Source organism: Phycomyces blakesleeanus, assembly GCF_001638985.1.
Source record: "Phycomyces blakesleeanus NRRL 1555(-) unplaced genomic scaffold PHYBLscaffold_23, whole genome shotgun sequence".
Lineage (NCBI taxonomy): Eukaryota > Fungi > Mucoromycota > Mucoromycetes > Mucorales > Phycomycetaceae > Phycomyces > Phycomyces blakesleeanus.
In genome coordinates, this window is record NW_017265156.1 from 845131 (window position 1) to 871603 (window position 26473).

At 36.5% G+C, this 26473-nt stretch overlaps 9 protein-coding genes across 9 annotated transcripts; 2 read left to right on the forward strand and 7 right to left on the reverse strand.

Moving 5' to 3' along the window:
• Nucleotides 1–783: 783 nt before the first annotated feature.
• Nucleotides 784–1999, forward strand: PHYBLDRAFT_150066 (hypothetical protein; the record flags this gene model as incomplete). The annotated part of the gene is made up of 7 exons (XM_018432390.1): nt 784–874; nt 934–992; nt 1056–1151; nt 1226–1436; nt 1520–1652; nt 1736–1815; nt 1866–1999. The coding sequence occupies 7 exons, from the start codon at nt 784–786 to the stop codon at nt 1997–1999; spliced, it is 804 nt and encodes a 267-aa protein (XP_018287109.1).
• Nucleotides 2000–2092: 93 nt separating this feature from the next.
• PHYBLDRAFT_160042 (hypothetical protein) lies at nt 2093–3501 on the reverse strand. The gene is made up of 7 exons (XM_018434105.1): nt 3278–3501; nt 3150–3219; nt 3000–3076; nt 2827–2913; nt 2581–2742; nt 2450–2526; nt 2093–2391 (listed from the first exon to the last, which is right to left on the reverse strand). Exons 1-7 carry the CDS (start codon nt 3485–3487, stop codon nt 2208–2210), a joined length of 867 nt encoding a protein of 288 aa, XP_018287110.1. The 5' UTR covers nt 3488–3501; the 3' UTR covers nt 2093–2207.
• A 146-nt stretch (nt 3502–3647) lies between these two features.
• PHYBLDRAFT_127401 (hypothetical protein) lies at nt 3648–4387 on the reverse strand. Its single transcript, XM_018429160.1, has 2 exons — nt 4206–4387; nt 3648–4140 (listed from the first exon to the last, which is right to left on the reverse strand). The coding sequence occupies exons 1-2, from the start codon at nt 4339–4341 to the stop codon at nt 3779–3781; spliced, it is 498 nt and encodes a 165-aa protein (XP_018287111.1). The 5' UTR covers nt 4342–4387; the 3' UTR covers nt 3648–3778.
• Nucleotides 4388–4637: 250 nt separating this feature from the next.
• Nucleotides 4638–7601, reverse strand: PHYBLDRAFT_127403 (hypothetical protein; the record flags this gene model as incomplete). Its single annotated transcript, XM_018429161.1, has 8 exons — nt 7511–7601; nt 7332–7434; nt 7014–7258; nt 6785–6940; nt 5794–6728; nt 5399–5712; nt 5234–5323; nt 4638–5188 (listed from the first exon to the last, which is right to left on the reverse strand). Coding segments are annotated over exons 2-8 (2352 nt in total), but the record flags the coding sequence as incomplete, so codon positions are not given.
• Nucleotides 7602–8463: 862 nt separating this feature from the next.
• Nucleotides 8464–9153, reverse strand: PHYBLDRAFT_89687 (C2H2-type zinc finger transcription factor; the record flags this gene model as incomplete). Its single annotated transcript, XM_018443729.1, has 2 exons — nt 8464–8637; nt 8698–9153. Coding segments are annotated over 2 exons (630 nt in total), but the record flags the coding sequence as incomplete, so codon positions are not given.
• Nucleotides 9154–11729: 2576 nt separating this feature from the next.
• PHYBLDRAFT_172907 (hypothetical protein) lies at nt 11730–13240 on the reverse strand (the record flags this gene model as incomplete). Its single annotated transcript, XM_018436890.1, has 7 exons — nt 11730–11917; nt 12214–12326; nt 12391–12664; nt 12767–12821; nt 12852–12854; nt 12938–13091; nt 13203–13240. 7 exons carry the CDS (start codon nt 13238–13240, stop codon nt 11730–11732), a joined length of 825 nt encoding a protein of 274 aa, XP_018287114.1.
• A 3123-nt stretch (nt 13241–16363) lies between these two features.
• PHYBLDRAFT_67168 (hypothetical protein) lies at nt 16364–17783 on the reverse strand (the record flags this gene model as incomplete). The annotated part of the gene is made up of 3 exons (XM_018441747.1): nt 16364–17229; nt 17394–17411; nt 17501–17783. The coding sequence occupies 3 exons, from the start codon at nt 17781–17783 to the stop codon at nt 16364–16366; spliced, it is 1167 nt and encodes a 388-aa protein (XP_018287115.1).
• A 195-nt stretch (nt 17784–17978) lies between these two features.
• PHYBLDRAFT_67169 (hypothetical protein) lies at nt 17979–20787 on the reverse strand (the record flags this gene model as incomplete). The annotated part of the gene is made up of 17 exons (XM_018441748.1): nt 17979–18000; nt 18056–18111; nt 18210–18380; nt 18437–18486; nt 18540–18626; nt 18696–18780; nt 18847–19036; nt 19115–19219; nt 19299–19441; nt 19513–19569; nt 19622–19801; nt 19876–19922; nt 19985–20065; nt 20148–20260; nt 20330–20340; nt 20428–20627; nt 20697–20787. 17 exons carry the CDS (start codon nt 20785–20787, stop codon nt 17979–17981), a joined length of 1689 nt encoding a protein of 562 aa, XP_018287116.1.
• Nucleotides 20788–23227: 2440 nt separating this feature from the next.
• On the forward strand, nt 23228–26004 carry PHYBLDRAFT_22169 (hypothetical protein; the record flags this gene model as incomplete). The annotated part of the gene is made up of 10 exons (XM_018439777.1): nt 23228–23255; nt 23412–23665; nt 23769–24014; nt 24113–24231; nt 24294–24508; nt 24575–24788; nt 24869–25034; nt 25116–25307; nt 25418–25594; nt 25687–26004. The coding sequence occupies 10 exons, from the start codon at nt 23228–23230 to the stop codon at nt 26002–26004; spliced, it is 1929 nt and encodes a 642-aa protein (XP_018287117.1).
• Nucleotides 26005–26473: the final 469 nt, after the last annotated feature.

The window sequence follows — 26473 nt, forward strand, 5'->3', positions numbered from 1 at the left end:
CAAGTTCTTCCTCCTTTTGCTTTCTCTCACGTCTTTGGGTAGCAGACTCGTTTACTGGTGGTGGTTTAGAGAACTTCATGACATGACGCTCATGCTGTTTCGGTAATTCATTGGCATATTTCTCTACATGCTGATCTACAGGTCGAGTCCAATCACGCTTTGGAGAGATACGTTTTCCAGAAGTTGAGGGAGCATTGTCTTTTTTAGGAGTGTCGTTTCTAGGCGATCTTCCGTCTTGATTATTGTTTCTTTGGTTGTTGAATCGTTGTTGGCCTCCTCTTTCTCCTTCTGGGCCAGAGCGAGACCAAGTTCTCGGCGATCTTTCTTTTTTAGGTGGTGCCGACCAATCGGTCTTAGCAATTGTTCGACCAGGTGCATTGTTTGCTCCAATATCAAGCTTTCCGAGACCTTCGATTTTTCCCGGAGGTTTCTTCTCACTTTCAAAGACTTTACAGCTGGTCTGGAAAGTCATGCGCCGATTAGGCAATCCAAGCCCTTGAATGCTACGCATTCTAAGTATTGTGGTACCTTTGCATAACAAAAGTGCTTTTTGTCCACTCATGCTTTCTGTCTATGCTTCAAGCTCTTGAAAGAAGGAACGCCAATTCAAAAAAAGACAGGTTGCCCTGCAGTAATGATACACGTGACTGTGACTAAGTAAAATACAAGTCATATTTTGACAAGTTAATGTGCACAGAAAGTAAGACAAATCTAAAAGTTCAAGTGCTTCAAGCAAGGGAACCTTTTTTTCTTCTTTCTTTCTTTTTATTTTACTTTTTGAGAATGTTTTACGATTTTAACATTCCACATCCTTCCTCTTTGGAACGAGCAGATCTGGAAAGACTGGAGAGAATTCTTGCGCGTGTCAGTTCTTGTAAATACCATGCATTTCGACCCAGAATTACAACCTACAACTGACAATGAAACTTGCAGTCCAAAAGGCCACCATTGCACTGAATCAAACGATTACCAATAATCTTAAAATTACCGAAGTAGGATTAAATTTACACAAGTACCTCATAAAGCAAATATTTAGTAACAATTTTAATATACAGCCGCTCAAGCCTATTAGCCCTGAAAAATTTAAGAATGTTCAGCAATTGACCAGAGTGACGCTGATTATAGAAGACTCCAAGACAAATTACCAATTGGTGAGACTATATAAAATTCCAAAAGAAAAGAAAAATCTATCTTTGAAATATTCTAACATCCAAGGTATTGTTAGTCTTCAAGCAATTCCTGTAATTCTTTAATTGATATCTTGGCCGTTAAACCCACTCATGTTGACATATGCAAACATGCTTGTCAATCCTACGAAGTTGACCTTATTTCCATTGACCTGTCACAAAGAAAAGTTCTTCCAGGATATGTATCGGCCCAAGTTGCTATTACACGCGGTATTTTCTTCGAAATCTGCTATACTCAAGGAAACAGAGGTATATATATATATATGTATGTATATATAACGCTTTTCTTGGCTCTAATTATCGCTCCTTTGTTCTGGAGTGGGATACAATAGATGTCAAAAAGAGAAGTACATTCTATAGTAATGCCAAGAGACTTGTGGAAACAACACGCGGAAAAAACTTGATCATTTCAAGTGAGGCTTTACGCGCACTTGAAATCAAACGACCTTCTGATCTTCGTGTGCTGTAAGTCAATATAATGGCACACAAAAAGCATAACATGTTAGTATACTAATATGCTCAATGTCTTTTCTCTATTCAAATAAAAGTGGATTATTGATTGGTATGACTGAAGACCAAATTGAAGCTGCTGTTAGTTACAACTATGTACGATTACTCAGAAAAGGAGGTAAGAAAATTTAGACTCTACACAACAAAATACTAATGCTACTACCAAAGAAACAAGGAAGAACACTATCAATGCTGCAATCGCATTTACCCCATCAATTACTATTACCGATGGTAAAAAAAGAAAGGAAGATGAATCCTCAAACGAAGAGCCAAAAACCAAGAAAACGAAAAAGTCCAAATAGACTATAATAGAAGAAACATACCAAGGGTTGAGGCTATAATAAGAAGCCATAATGTACAGACAGTAAAATATATATATACATTTATATAGATATCAAGGTGTTCATATCATAACACACACTCTTCATTAATATTCTTTTACTTTTATATTTTTCACTGGTTTTGTAATGCTTGGTCCTTTTTTTTTTCATTCTATTATCTATGTATTCCCTACAGATACTTTTCACGAATATTCTTTGCAAATCTAACTAAATTATCGTGCTTGAGCACCAAATTACGCAGAGTACTCGCCTGGCGTTTCTCTTCATCTGACACAGATGAGTCTGTAAACTGTGGTGCACCCAAAATAATATGTATATATGAGAAAATAACTGCATCAACCCAAGTGGGATCGCTACAAAGAAAAAGAATCATATTTAATCTCCTTTCACCGCCTACACTTTTATCCTCACCTTGAACCAAAAAAGTATGTAGCTTCTCCCAATTTGACAGAAAGAGCTTCAAGAGCGTGAACAGCATCCGAATAAATCTATTTCAAGAAATAAATATTTGCCATTTAATCTCTCACAATAAATTGGTTTACCTCTTCCCTGACAAGAATGTCACGATCAGCCAGCAATTGCTGAACAACCTTGTTTTGTTTCTTGTAGGCCAGGATATAATCTACTGGAGCAGGAACGTGACCAAAATAGGCCTCAGAAGTTGCTTTTGAGTAATTGAGAGGTTCCAACCACATGGAGAAAATCTTGTAAGAATATAATAATAAAATAAAGTCAATACTTTGATAATCACTACTTTATACCTTCCCTTTTTTCTAAATATTACTTACCAATGCAGCATTCAATTTTGTGTTTGCCAAAGAAATAAATGCCTTTGCATCCTCACTGTGCTCACCCGCCAGAACTTGGCTCTTTCCCTATTACAAAACAAAATGAGTAAATAAAGTAGCTCCATTCATCTTAACCCAGTATTGTCCAAGTGTTCATCACTCTTGTTATTTACCATGTCGTCTATCCATTTGTGAATCTGTTGGTCATGATAAATTGCACCAGGAACAGTGGCCAAGAAAGGCAGCTTTCCTAAAAAAATAGAAACAGTATTAGTATTCTACAAGATTCCAATTCTTTCTGTATTTATTGCTATTTAAAGTACCAGAGGGAGAGGCATCGGGTTCATTACTGTTGATGACATCAAATTCAAGACCGGCAAATTTGAGGTAGATCTAAAATTCATGTAATAAGCCTTAATTAATTTTGTAGGTGTATGGAGAGATAATGTACCTGGAATTGCAAACATTCGGCATCGAAGCTTCCCCATGTATTTCTCCAGCCAGGACCAAAGATGTATAACGTGTCTTTTGTCAGACGTGGGGGTTGGTACACGGATGGATAGGTCTTGAGAGGAAAGTTTTTAAGCTTAAGAAATTCAAGACAGGCAGGAAGTTCTATCTTAGGAAGAACGCCGAATCGTTCAGAGGGAGTCGTAGTCATAATGTATGCGTCTATATTGTACAAGCAAGTCCGTTGTCCGTTGCGTTAATCAGTCCAATATAAGCATAAATTGTCTCCATCAGAAACCCCATGGATTTAGAAAGTGGCTTAGAGTTGCAATAATATTTAATATTATACATTTGTTTCAAAATAGGTGAAGGATATTTTATAATGATTTTATTTTTATTTTAAGCAGATAAAAAGACGATGTGCGTGTGTGTGTGTGTGCGTGTGTGTGTGTACGTATGGGATAGTAAATATAACTTTTCTACAAACATAAAGGGATGGATCTTATGTTCTACTTGGTATGTACTTGCCAACAGAACTCATACCCATAATCTTGAAGCCGCTCGTATCTCCTCTGAGGCGTACAATACCATCATGGCTGTCTACACCAATAAGAGATCCTAGCTCTCCACGATGCTCACCCAAAATAACCTTGACATCATCCTTCTTGCTTGGCCGCACTGGCTCCAGGCTTTCAAATGGAAGTTCTGCGGTGGTGTTATTGCTGCTCAGCTGAATTGTACATGTCCTTGCTCCATGATTTACTGCAGTAATGGCAGCCAATTGACCTTCATTAACGTTACCATGGGAAGAGACAACCTTAACCTCAATTTCTTCAATAGGCCAGTCACCAACATCGTCTTGATCTATGAAACAGATAATCATGCATAAATAGATAAAATCTCTACAATGAATTTGTTATATAGTTTACCTTCATCCTCAACATGGTGATAATTGCCTCCAGTTGGCATGAACGGTGTTTGTGCTGAAATACCGGGTGTGGTAGGTAAATAATTTCCAGGTGTGGGTGCACTTAACATATGTGCTACAGGTGTAGGTGCACTCATAGCTGCTGGTGTTGCAGGAATAAGGTTGGCGCCAGGTGTCGGCGCACTGTCGTAGAGGGTGTTTGTGTGATCGTACATTGATGCGCCATAGTTGGCAGCTGGTGTCTGAGGATATGGTGCTGGTGAAGGAGCAGTATTGCCATATGACGCCTAAAATTGTTGATACCCCCATTAATTTCATTATAAGGATGCATTGTTTTTTATATAGTAATGGATGTAAAGCTTACCGCTGGTGTAGGTGGAACCATTGAGTGTGCAGCAGGAGTTGGTGCCATATCATTTTCAGAATAGCGTCCACTCCACATGGGTGTCTTGCTACCAGGATCCACAAAACCAGGTGTCTTTGCAATCATGCCGCTGTTTCTATGTGGTGTCTCTGCTCCCCACATTGGTGTTTTACTTCCTGAATCCCAGGCAGATGACTTTGATCCACTACCAAAAGCATGTGGGTTGGGTGTTTTACTTCCTGAATCCCAAGCCGGGGTTTTGCTGCCATTCATTGTGTAAGGGTTAGGTGTCCGTGCTCCAGAATTCCATGCAGGTGTTCTGGCTCCAGATGCGAAATGCATTGGTGTTGTTCCACCATCACCATAGCGTCTGGGTGTAGATGATGGAGCAGCAAAATCATTTGGTGTCGCGAATCTGTCATTGGTAACTGCCATGCCAATGGTACCTCCTTGTGCATCAAGAAGTACCAATTTGGATTTGTCTACGTTTATGACTTTACTGTTTGTGTGAAGCTCAACTCTGGCCATATCATCAGTAGTGTCTTTGACAATGCCAACGTATCCCTTATGAGGTCCTTGAGCAATTCTAACAGTTTTTGCGACCAAGTTGTCGCGGCCACCTCTGCCACGACCGTAGAACCCACCACGAGCAGCTCCTCTTCCACGACCACGACTGTCAGGTGCACCTCTTCCCATGCCATGAGAATTACCGAATGGCTGCTGTTGACGAGATAAATCACGACCTTGTGCAAGTCCTTGCTATAGAAGTAGTAAGAAGGATAATCCACATATATTTGAAAGACAATAGAAGCTTACCAGACTAGGTCTACTCTTGGCAGCAACACTAACAACAGATCTGGTATTGTTGACCCAGACACCGTAATTTTCCACATTCTCACGAGAGTGCAAGAAGACTAAATTACGGTAGAGATGAAGGATGGTACAAGCGCGTCTTTCCCCGTCAATCTCAACTACAGAGTCACCCGAGCGAATGCTATTTCCATTGGCGTCTGTAGCTACTGCTCTATTGGTATCACGTTTGCTAGTAATCTGATGGGGTGCAACTGTTCGAATCTCAGATTCCTGAGTCAAGACTTTGAATGAATCACGATCGACCTTAACAATTGTACCAACTGTATGGAAACTAAACAGACAGAGTGTTCAATTACACCCTCTCTTTCTTACTCCTATTTCTTTCTCTAATTGTCCTTTCAAAGTGACTTACTCGAGTTGGACTAAATCGTGAAGTTCATAATTTCCGATGACTGTTCTGGTGAGTGTGATATCTGCTGCCTCTCTCAAATCCTTTGCAAACACCTTGACTTCATTTAATGTTGCATCTGAAAGGATTGTAACAACACTATCCATCACATTGACAATCATGCCACTCTCGTCCTTGTAGCGACCATTGATAACCTTGACATGGTCACCCTCTCTAAATTTCTTTCGCAATTGTTTTGCAGGGAGGGTTACTCGTTTTTTCATTCCATCGACATCAAGCATAACAACCACTGATGATTCTTCAACGCTGTCAACAACACCAATACTGTGGATCATGTCACCTTCAATAACTTCTACTGTATCGCCACCTTGGAATAAGGTGGATGCCTGCGCACTGTTAACTGCCTGTACAGATAGTTTCGAAAGATCAAGCGCACGATCGCCGTCTTCTCCATTAAGTTCTCCTCCACTCGCAAATTTGGCGATTTCATCCAAAGTTGGGCTCACATCCTCGACCTGTAATGTGGCCACTTTCATATTCTTTTCGAGATAGCCATCGCGGAAGTGGTCAGTTCCCAAAAACCAATAAGGACCTTTCTTTTGTAAGCTAGAAATTGATCGGCTAGCAAGTCTTTCTGGATTAAATAATTTTTGAGGGGGACGAGATGCAACCAAGCCTCTCTTTCGTTTTTTTTGTGGGTCATCTTCGTCAGATTCCAGATCAAGACGAGGAACTAGTTTGACACGTGCGCTATCTTGAGAGTCTGAAACCTCCAAGACTTGTGCAAGATCGCCAGCATATCTACCGCGCTTCACACGCACCCAGCCTCCCAAAGGTAGCTCTACTTCCTTTCTTTGGATACTGATCGAATCGATCATATCTTTAATAGGTACCAGCATAAGAGTTGAATGGTATACATAAGGAATATTCAATAGTGCCTGTAGAGATTTATCCAATTCAGCATTCATATTTCATAATAAAGGTTACCACACACCTGTTGAACATGGGCTTGGCGTCTGGCTTCAATGTAGATATATCCTTTTAGTGATTCTCGGGCAAATGCAGAGAATGTATCCAATGGGTCATCGCCGTTTAGTCTATCAAAGTAACGCTTCATCAAACCAAAAACAACGTCTCTTTCTTTTCCGGGCTAAATAAAAATAGACACAATAATTAGAAAATAAGGATTCGATTTTTTTTCCTTCGAGAAAAAAAATTGTTACCTTGCATTTCACCATCCACAAATTAGGATCGTTAACACTAGGAAGCAGTAATTGCTGCGGAACTTCTTCAGATGCTCTGAAACCCTGGGATTTTCGTGCACTATATTTACTTTTAAAGAAAGCAGCAACTTCTTCATCATTCATTCCATCTGTTTCTTGTTGTCTCCGGCGATCGAGCTCGATGTGACGTCTTTGTATGGCAGCTGCTGAAGGAAGCTCTTCGGTTTCCTCTTCAATGAAGCCGTCTGTATTCGTAATTATGATGTTTAATCGTGTCAATCATCCATTTAGATCTTTCGAATATTGTATAATTCTGACCTTCACGACCATAATCCTCGTCGTCTTCTTCATCGTCGTCGTCATCATCAACGATGGCCATTTCGTCAATGAAAGGATTATACTTTCTCTTGGCTGGGCGTTGCTAATGAGCCATGAAAGACGAGTCGTTTACAAAGCAGGACACTACGTAGTGTACCTAAAAAGGTTGTTATACATACCACGTCTTCGTCTTCGTCTTCTTCGTCATCATCGTCTTCCTCGTCTTCCTCATTGTCGTAAGGGACTTCGTCTTCTTCACGGTTATTCTTATTTCTGCGTGCCATTGTTGTGTGTATTATCAAAAAAGTGTTTGCGTTTCTGCAAAGCTTAGAAGACGGAAGACTTTCAAAGTCACATGACTATAGGATGACGTAGAAAGTGACGCCAGTTTGGTTCGCTATCTGCACTTCGGCTAGTTTTTTTTTACTTTAGAAAAGGGCAAATCAAACCTTATGCTTGACATAATTATTTTGTAAAGATTTCAGGAAGTATTATAATAGCAGAATACTTATGCTGTTATGAATACCCATAGATATAAATTTTAGAGGCTTCCAGCTATATATATATGTATTGATATATAAAGTAACAGGCCCCTAATATATTACTTGGTCTATATATTCCTATTATTAATGGGTTCAAAAAGTATTCTGGCACAAAAGTGTGCATTCTTATAATCTTAAATATCATTATACAAGAAACTAGGCCTATATATTTGATTTCTTATAGAGTGGAATCCATTTAAGATGAGAGAGTCTCTGAATAGAAGGCTCTAATATACAATGTTTCTACCTGAGATTGAGATGATTTGTACATATATATTTTTGAACTGCGATAAAGACACTGATCCAAAATACCGTTTCCGTTTCCTTATGTAAAATTTCCTTGAAGACTTTCTAAAAGGACATTTGTTTTATTTACACTTGGTTTACAGCCCAAAAGAAAATCCTGCTTTTTTAGTGTTATGGACACTACTTTGCTTCTTCTCGGGAATACCACCTGCAGTCTTAGCTCCTAATGTTTTAGCACCACTCAACGACTTCATGCCTCCCATCATCATTTTCATTTTAGCTCCTCCTGGTTTTGTCGGTCCAGTATTTATCCCAGAAGACGGTGGGGCCGTTAATTTCATCGACATATTCAGCTTAATCTTTCCTTGTTCGTCCTCCCGCTTAAGTTCACCAGACTTTTGCTCCAAAAGTCCACGCTCTTCGGCCAGTTTAGACGCCCGGTCTATCTGTTTCTGGAGCTGTTGTTGTTCTCGATCATCATCATCTTTCTGTGCTCTTTCTAACTTTTGGATAGCCGCCTAAGAATATATATATATTTAGTAATGAATTGGTTATTTAAGTAACTGCTTTTGTATTACCTGTCTTTCTAAAGCCTTTGGGCTATTATCAATCCAAGTTATATACCAGCCTTTTTCTGTCTCATCCACATGACAGATACTCTCTCGACCGAGATACTTCACAAATTCAGAAAGCGATGTCCATTTTGTAGCGTTCATGTGTAAATGTTCTCGATCAGATATGTATTCCTGGTAGACTTGATTTGCAAAAATTCTTTTGGTACCATGTCGCCGAGACAAGATGCTCAAGAAATCACTTTTGAATTGATCAGAGTAACTGTCGACATACTTTGCAGGATTCTCGGCAACAAGAAGCATCTGCCGTTGATGAGATTCTGACATCGTGTGGCATTTGAATCCATTCTCATCTCGACAAGCTTTCTCGCAAACTTGGCAGTAAAATTTGAGTTTAAGGAGACCCTTTGATTTGATGCGGTTTCCAATCGCCTTTGCGGTTAAGAATCCATCTTTACCCATGATTACGATGAAGAGGTGTGCGCAGAACTTTTGAGAGTGAGTCACGCATATACGGTAGAACAATTTCCCGCATATTAGAATGTGCAGCACCAAAATGACTGTGCTTCTTTAAGCACTCAGTTTCTGAGCTCAATCGTACCACATTAGGCGGACTTGACATGAAACGCGTACATGGGTGATGAGGTGTTATTGGGCGAAGGTGAAATATACAATTATATGTCTCCATTTTTTTTTAAGGAATTCCTTGGTTCCTCTGCTCTTTCTCCCTTTTTCTCTTTAGGGATGAAATTATGATCTACTCCTACAAATTCTCAAAATACGATACAGCTGTTTGGTACCCAACTCAAGAGCCTAGATAATAGCATCCATTAAAAGGGTTTCATAACCAATAACGACGCGTAAGTTGTTTTTTTTTATTCCTCTTATTTTTCCTGGTGAATATATGTTATGTATCTATGAGTATCAGTTGAGCTAAAATGCCTATAAATTATCGATTATTTGCTGTACCCAAATATCAAATTTTGATCAATGTGTTTTTGTGTATGTAGGTTAATCCTATTTGAAACTTGCTGTTTATTATAAGAAAAACAAAAATCGGTTGTGGAAAACAAAAAAAAAAGTGGAGTTTTACATTCTGTCAATGTGTTTGCAAAACCTTGGCACTTGAATATGCGAATTGAAAAGAAGGCTTTTTTTTGTAAATTCTTTATACAAGCATCATTTCCGCTGCCAATCCCACCATCGAAGGCTCCTTTCTGCTTTTCTCGTTGTACGGGGGGATATAAAGCAGGGTGTTTATATGAGGGGTAAAAAATAATATCCCTGCTGTTTTCTCTGCGTGCTTTCTACGCACTCCGGGATCGAGCAATTACGGCGAGTACATAATATTGTTCTGGGGTGGGTTGCTTGATGGAGTGGTAAGTAAGTATCGTTTTCATAACTCATTCTTAATACTTCATAAATCAAGTTCAACGGGTGACTCAATTATCGTTTTTTTATTACTATTATTAATAGCGAGTTACCTGCCATCGTCGCCCTCCTCTCCCCTCTTTAGTCGATGAGGAGAATTGTCTAAAGATGTATAAACAAAAAGCAAATCTTTAAAATTTTTACATATTTCGGATCATTAGAATTTCCCTGATTGTTTAAAGTCAATAAAAATAATTGATATCTTTCAGTAATATGTACGCTTAATAGAAATATAAGATTCGCTATAAGAAATTCAGTTAGTCATGGTTAACGTTGAGCCCCATCGTGCCCTGTATTATAGTTTAGACCTCTCATTCACTCGGTTAGAAACATTCCAAGATTTGACACTTCATACAAAGTCAGGAGTACGTTAGGACACTACCATTCGTACATCTTTGGACATATTTGGTATCACACGTCAGATGGTTTGGGAACACCACCAGCTATATATTTTGGTGGTACAGTATGCTCTATATCTATAACCTTCCACTTGATCGCATGATATCACATCCGATTCATATCTATTGCTTTCCGCTTTTCCGACGCCCTAGATCACATGCTCTCAAATGAACAGCATAACGATTAATGCATCAAATTTTTCATGTCGTTTTTCTAATGCCGCGCGTCTTTACATAAATATTTCTTTTTTGATAAGAATGATATTGCTGGGCGGTCTATGACTGTCTGGAACTAAGCAGATCACTCATACACACACAAATACTATGACAAGTCATTAAGGATTATCACAGGCTTACATAAAGGATTTATAGTCTTAATTTGAATTAGATGCGCAGTAATGTTAACTGTAATACTGTTGATCAATTACTTTTGCATGGTAATTTTTTTTTTAAAAAAAAATCTTGGACCCTCACTTTATATTGTGATAATACAGGGTACAGCCATATTTTTTCCATTTAAAGCCAAAATTTTATAGTACATACTTCTTTATATTTAACCCCACAATAAAACCCATGCAACTCTTGCAGACTTCCGATTTTTACACTTACTCTAGTAAAGCAGATTATGCTTATAATAATAATAATATTAAAATAAAATTGGTTTAACATGGAATATCATTAAAACTATTGTTTTTTAAAGGAGCTAAGCGTTTTTCTATATTCAGGGAGTAAGCGTGATAAGTGTTTAGGTTAATGGAGCCCCACTCTTTTGCCCCAACTCCTCTAGCTTGCCCAGAGTTGCAGACTGACGTTTGGGGAAGTGTACACAATCCTTAATATAAGTCCTAATGCTCTCTATAGAGCTTAAGTCAGGACTACTCAGCGGGCAAACCAGAAACATTTAACTTAACACGTTCCTTGTACACCTGTAACTTTTGCCTTGTGTCCTGGGGCACTGTTCTCCTGGAAAATATAGTTGCCACTTTATGCAGCTATAAAACTGCTCAAAAAGGCAACCGATGCTTTTCAAGAGCCTCAATATACTTGGGGTCATTCATATTGTCATCTAAAAATACAAGTAGATATTTCCCTCATGACACAATACACTCCCAAACTATAAATGTCCCTTCATTTTATACAAAGCCTTTGTGATTGTTTGTTTACTGGTAGATGCTTCTCTCTCAGCCTCGAGATTATATGTTATATCTGCTAAAGTGTGGAATCAATTTTTTCTAATATTTGATAGAATATAGCGAACTTTCTAGGTTTAATTAGCTTAGGCTTTTTAGGACTGTTCTTGTGAGCATTGGATCCCATTGTTTCGTATTTTGTCACCAAACGACTCATTATTCTTCTTGGAACGTTGACTATAGTGGAAATTTCAGAATCAACAATTCCTACAAGATAAAACCCTATAAATTCGCTTTTTCTCTATATTTGAGAGTTTCTTATGATATTTGTGAATGTTACTGCTTTGAGTTATAGGTATAATGGTAAAGATCTTTATTGAATTCAAGAGAGAGAGCAAATTATGGGAATTGATGAAAGAATATATAAACGGGGCTTTACATGTACAAAGAATATAACTACACCCAAATATTGCTGTTGTTGCGGATCCATTTATACAAGTATGGAAGCTTATGAATAAAGTACATAGGATGTACACCATACCTTGTTTGGTATTTCCTTTGACCTTCATTGAAAAATGATAATTGGGGTACTTGAAGTACTACGCAACCTTCCCGAACTCCATCTCCACTTGAACCCTTGTTTTTAACATTGCAGTATTGAATTCCTTTCTGCGGGCTAAAGACATACACGTCAGATTTGTACCACATTTATTAAAACTATGCTATTAGATTGCTTTGACTTTATTTTAAATGATTCGCCATCTTGAGCAATCTCATATGTCGTGAAAGGCCAGTAAATGTACATATACTTATCGTATGCTTGGTAACCATATAAAGCATACTTGAGATCTGAGTCATTTTCTGGCTGCATATGACCCACATGAACAATAAGTATTTCGAGTGTCTTTGATTGGTCAAACATTTTTGCGCCATGGCTAGTTCCAGCAAAAGGACCAAGGAGGCTGCTTTTTAGGACATCAGAAGTGACAAATCTCTTGTTAGACAATGGATATGCTATACATATAACATCCCATAAAATACACGGGTATTTAATAAGCTACATTTCTGTTTAAGCCATTTTTTTGTAATTTATATGTTGTCTTCCATCCACTGTACATAACTTTCTGTTTCTCGTTTTTCGTTGGGCAAGAAGTCTTTTGTATTGTACCGTCTATAAACCCAATTAGATTTGGGTACATACCACCTATAAAAAGAGATACAACAGAAGACGTGTTAAAACTGAATAAAGCAGTATAGGAGTATCTGTGATAAAAAACGTGTGATTACTTTTGCAAATATGGCAGCAAGAAATCTCTTGCAATTTTCTTCAGAGAATTGACGCGAGCCAAACTTCAACCCATGCTTAAATTTTCCAAAAGTAGGACTGGGAACTGGTTCACAGTACAAGCCAGATTCTTCTCGTTCATTCTCCACATTCTCTCTATCGAACAGTACAGATATGGGAATGAGTAGTTATACAAAACGAATGCAAAAGCGAATTAACACTGGACCTGTATAATTTATTTTTCGGGTTTAACACGTAGAAAATGACCCAAATTCATAAAAGCGCTCATTTTCTTTATCTAACATATAAAAAATGAGTAAGGGGTTTCGTTGATACTTTTACATATAAAAACATACATTTGCGAAGAATAGACTACCTCTAAAAGAGTAAAACGGAACTCTTGCTTGCATTCAATATCAGAAAGCTCTCTAATTTTTATACGTTTATAGTGTGCTTTCTTGGTTCTTGTTCTAGGTTACAATTCATCAGTGAGGGAAAGATACTATATCGGGTCAGGGCCAAGAAAAAGCATTTTTGTATTGCTATTGAAACACTGAATGTAATTTTATTTCTCATATAAATTTGGTAATGTAAGGCAGCGACATATATTCCGGCGCTGGATAGCAGTTTTTTATATTTAAGCAGCCCAGAATTTTCTGTGAAACAATATCTTTATTAAGTACCAGTGATTTTAAGGGCACAACGTTTCCAAGATAGAGAGCCGGGTTTTATTTTAGAGTATACTATTCTGAAATAGTATTCTAGGCAGTTCTTTTATTACACAGACACATATGTGTATAAAAGATAGAACTTACACTCGTAGTGTCAATATGTATTTACAAAAGTATATAATTAATATGGTATTCTTTATACTTATCTAAAGACATTATTCTGCCTTACATTAAAAAGTGTGTAAATTGTAGCAGCTGCTCATAAAGTTACTACAAGTCTACACCCTATCTACCATATCAAGTTTCTGCTGTGGTGTATCAGGCCAATAAACTTGACAAGAAGCGGGTTAATGGCCCGGGCTAAGGAACCAGGTTAATAATAGGTTACAATTTTTTGTTGAACTCGTCTTACACCATGTTATATTACCGTAGGATTACTCAACGGGATTTTTTGTATAGCCTTGAATTTTGAAAACAATATTATTGAAAGAAAAGACTTTTACCAACGTACAAAAAACCTGCATCCAAGAAAACGATGGTGAATTGTTACAAGCCCACACACTATCTATCTGTTAAAGTAACTTAATAATAATCTTAATGATAACATATGTACCATTAGGGACCAGAAATAAGAAAGGTTTGCAGAAATATCCTACTAAGCTCGCCTTTATTTTTACTTTAATATTGTTTTATACTCTTAAGAATGGAGTGTATTATAGCAGCTCTGAAAGGCTTGTAAAGAAGAACATGAACATTCTAAGTTAAAAAAACTATCACTCCCAAAGCTTCAGAGGTTTACTGTCTCAAAGATTAACGATAATCATAAAACTGAGAAATATTCAGCTGTATACTTTCAAAATATAAGAATAATAAGTCTTTAGAACACTATTGTTCTTCTTCAGATGAATATATATATATCAATTTTGAATTATTATCTCTTCACAAAAAGAAAGTGGAGTTCTGGGTTTTTGAAGAAGCAAACACAAAATACCTAGTGTATAGCTTGGTCAAATGAATCAATGAACCTATAAAATTATTGAATCATTATTTATAATTTCTAAACTTACCCTTTGTATTTTCTTTGTTTAGTTGCATATCTTATATCCTTTGATTTATTATCAGAAGATGCTTTGAATAATAAATACCTGTACACTTTTACACGACAATCCTTATGATGTATAATAAGCACATGAGCATATTACAGGATAATACTATCTAAAAAAAAAGCCGAGATATACTAGAGGAAATCAGCGACAGGCGAGTGATGATCAAAGAGAAAAAAAATTCTGGCGAATAATCCATAAAGTAAGGTACACCAGATATGATAATACTATCTAGTAGATAATGTGACTTGGGTATAATGATGCTTTTAGCTCAATGAAGAAAGGAAAATTGGATTGCAGAATCAAGAAAACTGCGGAAGACTTTATGAGCTGTACTCATCATTTTCCTTGCATATTGACTCGCCTTTTTATTACAGAGAACATTGCCACAAAGCTTCACAGAGCTTAGGTTAAATTTCTAAGCTTTAGAAAAATCTTTATTATGAATGCAATTTAATTGAGAGGTAATGCAAGGCATCCCAACGCAAGGGGTATCTGCAGCTCTATTGCAGCTACAAGTCACCGAAAATCAATATCCACACTTTCAACTTTTTTTTAAAAAAAAAACAAAACAGAAATAGAACAACTTCACAAATGCGTCCCTAATGTATTTATTCTTGCCAATGAACCGAAAACCACAATCAAGAGACGAGTGCCAAATAAGCCTGTGAAGCTATCAAAAACTTTGTATATATGTATATATATATATTAAAAAAGAAACTCACACATCTTTGTACAGTGCGATAAATTAACAGTAGTTATACTTGGTTTTATATGCTACATATTACTATTGAGTATTAAATATATATATATATTTATTTTTTTAGATAAATTGATGCATATATTTTAGTAACAATTTTTCGACAAAACTATCAATAAGCGCCTTTCAAAAAGAACAGAGACATTGCATAAACAAAGCAATGTTTTTTTGTTTGGAATAAAACAATACTTATTCATTTTCCTAATAGCCAGTGTTGTGTACAAAAATAGTAAGAGTAAGTACCAACCATGTTTGTTAAGTTTTGAACTCATGTTCACCAACTATCACACTTGGCCAAAACAAAACACAAACATTCCTAAATTAATAAAAGGCAAAATATTTAGAAAGAGCAGAACATTGTAATACGAGGTTTGTAACGCACAAAAAAAAAGAGCGGGTTATCCTGGGAAAATATGTATCTGTAGTCGACTTTAAAAAAGATTAGAGCTACATGTGAGAATTGGAGATTATAGGTGAATGATATGCTGGTTGATCTATCTTTTCGGCCGAATCAAATCAAAACCGAGTAATAAAATGCAGTCATAAATCATATGCTGTTTACAAGAAAACAATTGATTGCAGCTTTTGATAATATATATATATATATATAGTTCAAATAGAGATAAAATGGCAGACATTTTCTTGTGTGAACAAGAAGTATTTGAATTTAGTGTTTCCCACAGCTATCAAAAAAAAAAGGAATCCCGTGGGGAAGCACCCGGTTTAATTTTGATCTATTTATGTCATTAATGTTTATAAAGTCGATTGTCGTTTATTGAACTACTTGTGGGGATATATATGAGTACTTATTGCACAGTTGCTAAACAAGAATATATTAAACATTTAGAAAGGGACAGTCGAAGGGTTTAAGAAAGAAAAAAGAAGAAACCAGGACTATGCAGCCACAGGTTGCGGGGTTGCATAAAGAGCAGCTTGTACAGCATCTAACTGTGTATCGTTTTGGATCATTGCTATCTTTTCGTCTTCCTCAACCAGACCAATATTGGGATCCAATACACTCGATTCAAAGAGCAATTTTGAAGTTATTTGCGCAATTTCAGCTTGAGAAACTAAGCAATCTGCATTCTGGCTTGTAACTTCAATTGTTTCTCGTGCTTCTTTGATGGACTTGGCCATAAAATCGACAAAAGTGTGATCATACTTTTCAAACAGATGTCTGTCCTCCTGTGGGACAATCTCTTGTACAAAATACCAATCATGGACAAGGTCTTCTCTGTGTATGTCAACATTGAATTTACTGTCTTCCATAATTCTGCTTGCTGTACCCAGAATATCGTCTCGCATAACCTCTTGCTCTCCTACGTATACGGAAACATTCTTTGGGAAAAATCGATCGAAGCCGCTAGTGATGCCATAGAGACGGAATGATGGGATTTCTTCCTTCGTTTTATTGGGGAAATCGAGATATTCTTTAAATACAAGCTCTGCAAGCTGCGGAGATACAATATCGTGCTTGTTAGCCTCCCAGAGCCAGTTGTCTTTATCTCCTGACACCAAGGGCGAGAAAAGTGCCATACCAGCTGGCAATGTCGCCTTCATGTATTCACGCGGGGAATTGATATCATTTATAACATTTGGAGCATAGAATCTCATTAATGTTTCCATACAGAGAGCACCTCCAGCAGAGTCTCCTGCAAGGACGATCTTTGAAGCTGGTACATTTAATTCTTCGAGCAAATAACGATAGGCGTCCATGCATTCATGAATCTGTGTGGGGTATTTGTGTAATGGTGCCAGTCCTGTATCCAGATTGACGTTAGATTAGAGAAAAAGAAGTGTAAATGTCATAAATCTTTCAAATACTTGCCATATTCAATCGACACTATAACAGCGTTTATTCCGTGCTTCTTCTTTAGGAGAGTTAGCCATGTAGTGAAGTGTTTCATATACATAAGACAGTGACCAATTCTAAAGCCACCTCCTATAATAATAATAATAATAATAATAATAAAAGTTTAGTTTTCATTTAATCAATTTTTTTTTAAAAAAAAATAGGGGATAATCTTTTACCATGAACTTCATAGATAATCAAGTCTGCTGCTTTCACACGCTCCAACACTTCTTGCTGGTTGCATTCGCCAAGTCCAGGTGCAATCCAGGCACCTGTCCATGTGTCTTGTTTAATTCTACAAATCCAATTCTCCTCTTGTTGGGTAGGAGTGGTATAATCAGCGACTAAACGCTGTGCGACACTTGGAGGTAAAGCCAATATAAGGCGCATTGACTTGAGAACAATTGGAATAGGAACTGCGTTAAGCAGAGTAGATTTAACAAGTGCGCGAAGACTCTCCATTGTATATTTGGGTTTTTAAAAAGACTAGATAGATGAAGCAGTCGAACAATTGATTTCTTTTATGCTTGAAATTTTAAGAATATGCTGTGCACCCAGCCTTATTTCACCCCTGCCTTCAAGGGCTGTCTGGTTAGATCCAATTAGCCTTGTTGCATTAGAGCGGAGGTTGTGCCGACCAATGCTATCAAGACAGTCTCACAAAAGCAGCCAAAAAAAGCTACAGTAATACCAAACAAAAAATAATAAAAAAGTATTTATTTATATGTACTTACCCCAGCATTATGGGCACAAACAATACAGCCAAATACAGGTTGTTTCCAATTGTCACCTTTAATTTATAAATTTGTACTTTGTATTACAGTTAGATAAAAGCAGGCTTGGTGGTAGACGTACTAGATTCGTCTATCATAAGTGGCACGTATTCACAGAAGCCTGGCTAGCTCCATGTGCTTCCCCAGACGAATTCTCTTCATCTTCATCATTGTTTAGTGGCACGTAGCCCCCAAAAACCTCATGCTCCAAAGCAGCGCGACCATCATTGCGAATTGATTGATTGTACGACTTTCCAGGTGTGTCTTTGACTATGATTTGATAGTACTACATCATAGTTTTTAGCGCAAAGAAATTAAAGGGATCTTTGATTAACAACTTACCCAAAACACAGAACACACCAGCATGAAGACAATGGCTGAGACATATGGCACTACACGTGAAAAAAGATCAGGGATACATATCGGACACTTAATAAATATCTACCCCAATACGGATAATACGGGTTCTTGACAGGGATAAAGACAAAAATTAGGGCATAGATAGTAAAGCACAAGAATACTAGAACACACACTGAAAAGAGAAAAAAAGTTAGATAGTTGATATTAGCTTCAATTATCATTGGAATGAATACGATCTTACCCAAAGGAGCTACTATTGGTCTCTTGTTGAGCGGTTCTCTTTTCCTCAGAATGAGAACAGAAAGAGCAATTAGAGTATAAAATATCTAAAATTACAAAGAGACCCACATACCAGTCGTTAAACTAGATATTTTGAGAACAGTAATACATACATATACTGGATAGGCAGCAAATGCGACAATGAATTGATATACTGCACCAGGGGGTGGGACAACAGCAAAAAATATCGCAAGAAAATACTGAAGCAAGTAGGCATTCACAGGACTACTTGTAAGGGGGTGAACATGACCGAAAGTTCTTCCAAAGGGTAAAAGGCCATTTCTGGCTGTCTCCATAATAACCCTGAATTTTAATGAGTACACATGTGATTGATATTTGCACACAAATGAGAATCTATTATATCAACAAAAGAGAGTATACCTTCCGCCAGAGAAATTGATAGCTGCACCACATCCAAATGCACTTAGGCCAATAAATACAGGCAAAACTGTTGACGCAAAGCTTTCACCAAAACATTTTGTAAAGCTATAGATATATAATATATTTAAAGGTGTTTGTAGATACAGAATGTTGTGTGATGTAAAGTAAAGTGAAACAAGCTTACAATGCGGCTGCCACGATGAATTGCGAATTCTTCATAGATTCCATCGGGAGCACTACCAAATAAGCAATATTTGTCAAAATGTAGAGGAGAGCAGTAGAGCCTAATGCAGCAGCGGAGGCCTTAGGGAGGTTACGGATTGGATCCTATTACGAACAGTAATATGTTTGTCCATTTTAATGTATATGTTGAAAGATATACTCTTTTGGTAATTTACCTTTACTTCGTCTAGAATAAAATTTAAGTTATGCCACCCGCTGTAGCTGTTCATTACCTAGAATTGGGTATGAGAGAGAACCACTTTTCTGACAGCTATAGGAACTTACATAATACAAAGCAGATGCATAGGGTCCCAGAGTAGAAGCTGTACCGTGAAATGAAAGATTTTCTCCTGCATCTACGTCTGAAGGGATTGCTTTTACAAGGACCAGTACGCCAATGGTAGCAATCAATAAAAGAACCCCGATCTTTATTCCAGTCAAGCCAGCCATCATACTCATTGAGGCCTAGATTGATTCTGTTATTAAACACACTGATCGGAAAGTTTTTTTAAGAAGTAATAATAATATGAATAGTTTACTTTGGTTGAGAATATATTTGTAGCCATAAGGATTGTTGCACACAAAACTGTACAATATTGTAAGCATCAGAAATTGGGACCTCAATAACTTCTTTTTTTTTCCACTTACTAGCCCACCCTCTTTCTCCCCAACTTGACTTGAATGTTGAACCAAATAATGCATAGTTCATATAACCACCAAACACAATGCCTTGATATATGTATATGTATGAGTATGAGTATGAGTATGATTACATATTATATCTTATATATTTATAAAGCTTTTATTGTACCTTGGGCAGCTACACCGCTACCTCTATTCATCAGACTCCACCAGGTAAAAAGATACGCAAACAAATATTTTGGCTTTCTGTAACAATACTCCAAGTATCCAACCTCGCCTCCACTAATTACAATCAGACCATGTCTCTATCGCTGTTACCTGTCTCTCCTTTTATTTACATATATTATATACCTTCGAGGAAGCTAATGAATGAATAAATAAGGACAAGATTTTATTTAAAAGGTCAATTATAAAATATCATTTGTGCGAATAACCAATATTCCTCTTACCATTGTACCCAATTCAGCAAATGTCCAAGTTCCTGCCATAGCTATACCTGCACCAGCCAGCCATATCACCAAGTTCATTCCACCGGAGCCAACTAGCTGGAGGGTAAACGCCGGACCAGCAAATATGCCAGCGCCTATAATATAGCTCACATTGATCATAGCTCCCATAGCCCAGCCTATCTTGCGTTCGAGTCTCTGGTCTGAAAGAATGAAAGATGATTGGGTTTATGAATCATAATTGAGATGGCAATGTAGGTTCTGATTCTCACCTCCAATGGCAAGTGGCTCAAGATGGTTGATTTGGTCAGCATAGTTTGGATTAGCATCATGACCATTATCCTCAACAGAGTTACGAGTCATGCTTAAACGGAAGCTTGATTTAAAGCTTGGATTTTTTTATACTTTATTTTATTTTATTTATGGGATAAATATTTCCTCAAAAATCGGATATTTAATCTCTAGCTTATATATTTTTTTATTGCTCTTTGAAAAGATAAGATAGAACAGATACAGGTACAGGTACAGATAAAGAAAAGTAAAAACAAAAACAAAAACAAAAACAAAAAATAGAAGAAGTATAATACATTATCTGTACTGAGAGAATAAGACAGTACAATTTTCTTTAATAATAATAATAATAATTGGACAACTGAAAAAATTAAGATATGAAATTTGACTTATCAAGTATACCTTATAATCTACACCGGCTACAAAACTTTATTATGTGATCCAATGTAATCTCTCTATGTGTATATGTGTTTGGATGTTATTAACGGGGTACTATGTTGAAACAAGTGTCACATTTGGCCATGTCTATATTTGAACGCCCATGTCACAAAGAATATGTGGAATTAACGGGTATCAAAATAATAATAATCGTAATAGGATACTCTACTTCTGCTTTAAATAAACTTTGTTTTGTTTTGAGATGAAAAAGAATATCAGACAAGTATAATTCTGATAATATTATTAGTGTGAAAAAGAAAATAACGCATTAAGCTGTAACATGAGTAAGTTTCAAGTGCTTTGAAGATCAAAAGATTTCCTAGATGATTTCACGACCCCCCTCCCCTTTTCTTCTTCTTTTTCATTATGACACAAAAATGTATTTTTAATAATACAAATTTAGCGAAGAGACTGTTAGGATAATTAGATCTGTATGCCTTAATATTATTATGGTATTGAACATAATAACGAATCAATATTGTCAATAAAATTCACATTGCTATCTAGCATAGCAGAATAATAATAATAATAATAATAATAATAATAATAAAAGTGATATTTAAAGTCTTTACCAAGTAGCATTTGACTGAAATGTTTCTCAGGTTCAACACCAGAAATATCACTTTTTTATTATTAAAGTTTTAAAACTTTGAAGATCTGTAAATAAATGATACACATCTTGGAAAATCAATTGGCGTTTCATATATATATGTGTGTGTGTGTGTGTGTGTAAAACGGAGCTCGAGGCCAGCAACTGCGACAACTCATTCTTGGTCCGCTTGGAACGATGGTCTGTGCACACACAAACTATATAAATGCAGTTATAAATGGTTTGTTTGATGATTATAAAGCGACATTCAAGAGCCTTTAGTATTCAACTTTGATAGAGCCTTATAAGTACCCCAAAGATACCTGTATTAGTCTTGACACGAGGTATGGCTGAATGTCTTGGAAATAAAATCAACCAATAAAGTTGTGCTTTGGGTTGTTCAAAATTTAACCGTGGCTTGTTCAAGTTTTGAATCAGGAACACCGGTCTTCTTGTTTATATAGCTTAATCTAATGAAGATACATACACCAAATATATAAAGCACCCACATAATTGATTATTCTTATTAACAAAAAGCATACGTCTTATTGATCAATAGAACTTGATATATGTATTTTTCTCTTAAAAAGGTTGAATACCTTTCTTGAACACATTTGGTTTGAACTTTGACATTTCCCACCTAAAAACCATTTAATATAGAGCATATCTTGTACACCTGAGCTAATAAAGTTTATCTTGTGATTACTTGAAACAATAAAAAGCTCTAGCTCACTACCAATATATATATATATATATTGCGAGTAGATCTCAATGCTACCTACAAGATCAATGGTCTATAAATTCAAATCCAAGAGTTTTTGGCTGCACAGCCAAGTGGTTTGGATTATCTCTCTTTCTCTCTCTTGTATACATAGTATAGTTTAGTAGTGATAGTAATGTTACTTTGTTAAATTTTTTGGTATTATAGTAGTAACAATCTTTTAGCTAGTCTTACATTTCTTTATTTATCGTAAAAATAATAATATTATTAAGTTATGCTCAAGATAATATATTAATAACAAAAACTCAATTCAAATCTACGCATAAAAGTGGATATAACAACTGCTTTTTTAGAGCATATAATTTAATTTTTATATACAATTGGGTACATAATAGTCTAGTACCCAATTGAAATATCAAATGACCTTATAACAACCTCTTTAGACATCAAAGGTTTTATTTTTCTTCTTGGTTCACCATACATTATTATTTAAAAAAATATGGTAAAATTATCAACCTAATAAACCTATATGATTGGCTTGAAAGCATTTACCATTGTCGGAATATCTAAAAAAAAAATGATACTCTCCAGTGCAAAAGAATTTAATTTTGAATGGTCACATTCCTTTTTTGGGAATGACACAAGGTGAATTTCCAAGTCCTCGCTTCACTGAAGAACAAGACAAGACAATTAGTCTTCCTTCTTTATTTATATCTATTCCTCAACCTCTTACCTTTTTTATTTATATATATATATAATCGTTTATGTCTGACGCAAAGTACTTTCAAAGAGGTAAAGGCAATACTTTCCAATTGAAGTTTTGAAATATACGTACCTCGCGCAAACTTCAACAAAAAGAAAAGAAAAAAGCAAGCAAGCAAGAAAACAAACAAACAAATGAAATAAATAATAGTCATCAGTACATTAACATTCTGTGAGAAACTTTAGGCAAGATTCAGGAGCTTCGGGCAGAGCTCAATTCAGAGAAGCGCGACCCTAAGCATCAGCGCAAGAAGACAGTGATGAAGAAGATTGTTGCCAACATGACTATGGGCAACGACATGTCACTGCTATTCCCGGACATTCTGAATGTAATGAATGTTCCAATCCTCGAAATCAAAAAGATGGTCTATCTCTACTTGATCAACTATGCACGAAGCAAACCTGACATGGCTATGATGGCAATTACCATGTTTATCAAGGTAAGCCTGTTAAACAAAGATATTTATCATTTCATACATATATACATTATATGAAAAAAATATCATTCGGTACCTGGATAAATAAACACCCACATAATTATAGGATGTCGAAGACCCCAACCCATTAATCAGAGCATTGGCTATCCGTACCATGGGATATATACAAGTAGAGAAAATAGTCGATTGTCTCGTAGATCCATTGCGACACTGCCTGCGTGATAGGGATCCTTATGTCCGCAAGACAGCTGCAATTTGCGTAGCCAAACTATACATGTATGACAATGTGCTTGTAGAGAGTGAACATTTTATCGATATGTTGAGAGAACTCTTGACCGATCCTAACCCAACTGTAAGTATTATTGATCAATTTTAATTTTGTTATCTTGTATATATATATATATATATTAATCAATTTCTAATGTGTATTTATTTATTTTTGGTATAAAGGTGGTTGCCAATGCTGTCGCTGCATTGACTGAAATATCAGAAAGGTCTGAAAATACTCAACTCAAATTGAACCACTCAATTGCCAACAAACTCGCAGCCGCATTAAACGAATGCTCAGAGTAAGCAAAATTATGATTCTTTGTTGTTGTTTGTGCCCTAATCACAGAATAAATGTTTTCAGGTGGGGGCAGACTTATATCCTTGAGGCATTGATGTATTATGTACCTCAAGAAGCAGGTGATGCTGAAATGCTTGCCGAACGAATTGCCCCCCGTCTTCAACACGCTAATTCTGCCGTTGTCCTGACGTGTGTCAAGGTGATGATGTACCTGATGAACTATATGAAAAATGAAGCCGACGTGAATGCATTCTGTCGTAAATTGAGTCCTCCTCTTGGTAATTATTTTTATACCATATATATATATATAAGTACGATTAAATCCAACGATCTTGCATTTACAGTGACCCTCTTGTCATCCGGACCTGAAGTACAATACGTAGCTCTTCGTAACATTCTGTTGGTTATTCAGCGAAGGCCTGAAGTTCTTAGAAACGATATGAAAGTCTTCTTTTGCAAATACAATGATCCTATCTATGTCAAACTCGCAAAACTCGAAATTATCTTTAGACTTGCAAATGCCCAAAGTGTAGACCAAGTATTGAGTGAATTGACAGAGTAAGTTACTATTGAACGTGAGAGAATTTAAGCATTATTTTAATCCAATATAATATCCTACTTACCCAAAAAACAAAAAGGTATGCAGCTGAAGTTGATGTTGACTTTGTTCGCAAAGCGGTGCGCTCTATTGGAAGATTGGCTGTAAAGATCGAAAGTGCGGCTGAGCGCTGTATTACTGCTCTTTTGGATCTAATCCATACAAAGGTGAACTATGTGGTACAGGAGGCAATCGTTGTAATCAGGGTAAGAACACACAAAGGAAGAGAGAAGGAAATATTTATACATTTAGATACTCATGTGGTATTATTATGATAATTTTTTTAGGATATTTTCCGCAAATACCCAAACCAATACGAGAGTATCATTGGTACATTGTGTGAGAACCTTGATAACTTGGATGAGCCAGAAGCCAAGGCTGCAATGATTTGGATTATTGGTCAATACGCAGACAGAATTGAAAATGCAGACGTATTGCTAGATGACTTTTTATACACATTCTTGGAAGAACCAGTAGAGGTACATATTTTCTCCAAACTAAATAATAATATTAAAAAGAAAGAAGAGGGGGGGAGGAAGACATATTGTTAGTGAAAAGGATAAGGTATTGATTTTTGAGAGATTTACAGGTACAAATGGCATTACTGACAGCCACCGTAAAGCTGTTCATTAAGCGACCGACTGCTGGACAGGATCTGGTTCCAAAAGTGTTGAAATGGGCAACAGAAGAGGCTGTAAACCCAGACTTGCGTGATAGAGGATACATTTATTGGCGTCTTCTCTCTACAGATCCTGCGGCAGCAAAGGTAAATACAATAATGACAATAATAATAAACCGGACTACAAATATAGTTTCATTTTCTGTTTAGTAACCTTACTCATGTTTCTGTAAATTTAGGCTATAGTATTGTCAGATAAGCCATCTATTTCAACGGAGAGTGATAATATGGATCCAGCGTTCCTGAATGAACTACTTCTCCATATTTCCAGTTTGGCATCAATATATCACAAAAGCCCAACCACCTTTATCAGTCATTACAAGCCACGATTCTTAATACCATCTCCTGCTCTCCAACTCCCAGATAGTCCCTCCACATTCAGTTTGCAACCTCTGCAACCACAGCAACCACAGCAACCACAGCAGACCCAAATGAGAATGCAACAGCCTGGCTCATTCAATGACCTAGGCTATAATAATGTAGCAGCTAATAGGTAAATTTAAATAGGGCACAACTCATCAAAATTAAATTACATTACATTATATCGTATCCCATCCACTGTCTATTGTTTTCTAGCTCAGTGTAGCTCACTTTCTTTTTCTTTCTTTTTCTTGTATGGAAACAATTCTCACTAGGCAATCGTTCACTGGTATCAATGGTTACCAGACAGAGAACCCATACGCAACGGATGTAGTTAATCCATCCAATGCAATGACCAACCAACATTCAGTTAGTAACAGTGATCTGTTACTTGATCTATAAAATAAATGGCTGAAATATTCAGTCATGTGGAGTATGATTTGTAGCATTATATAAATTTGTAACAAGTGGATTTGGATAAAAAGAAAAGAAAAGAAAATAATTAAAAACATGTCTGTGTATATAAGCATGAGATGGGTAGTTGTATCTTTGTGTGTAGGTGTAGGTGTAGGTGTAGGTGTAGGTGTAGGTGTAGGTGTAGGTGTA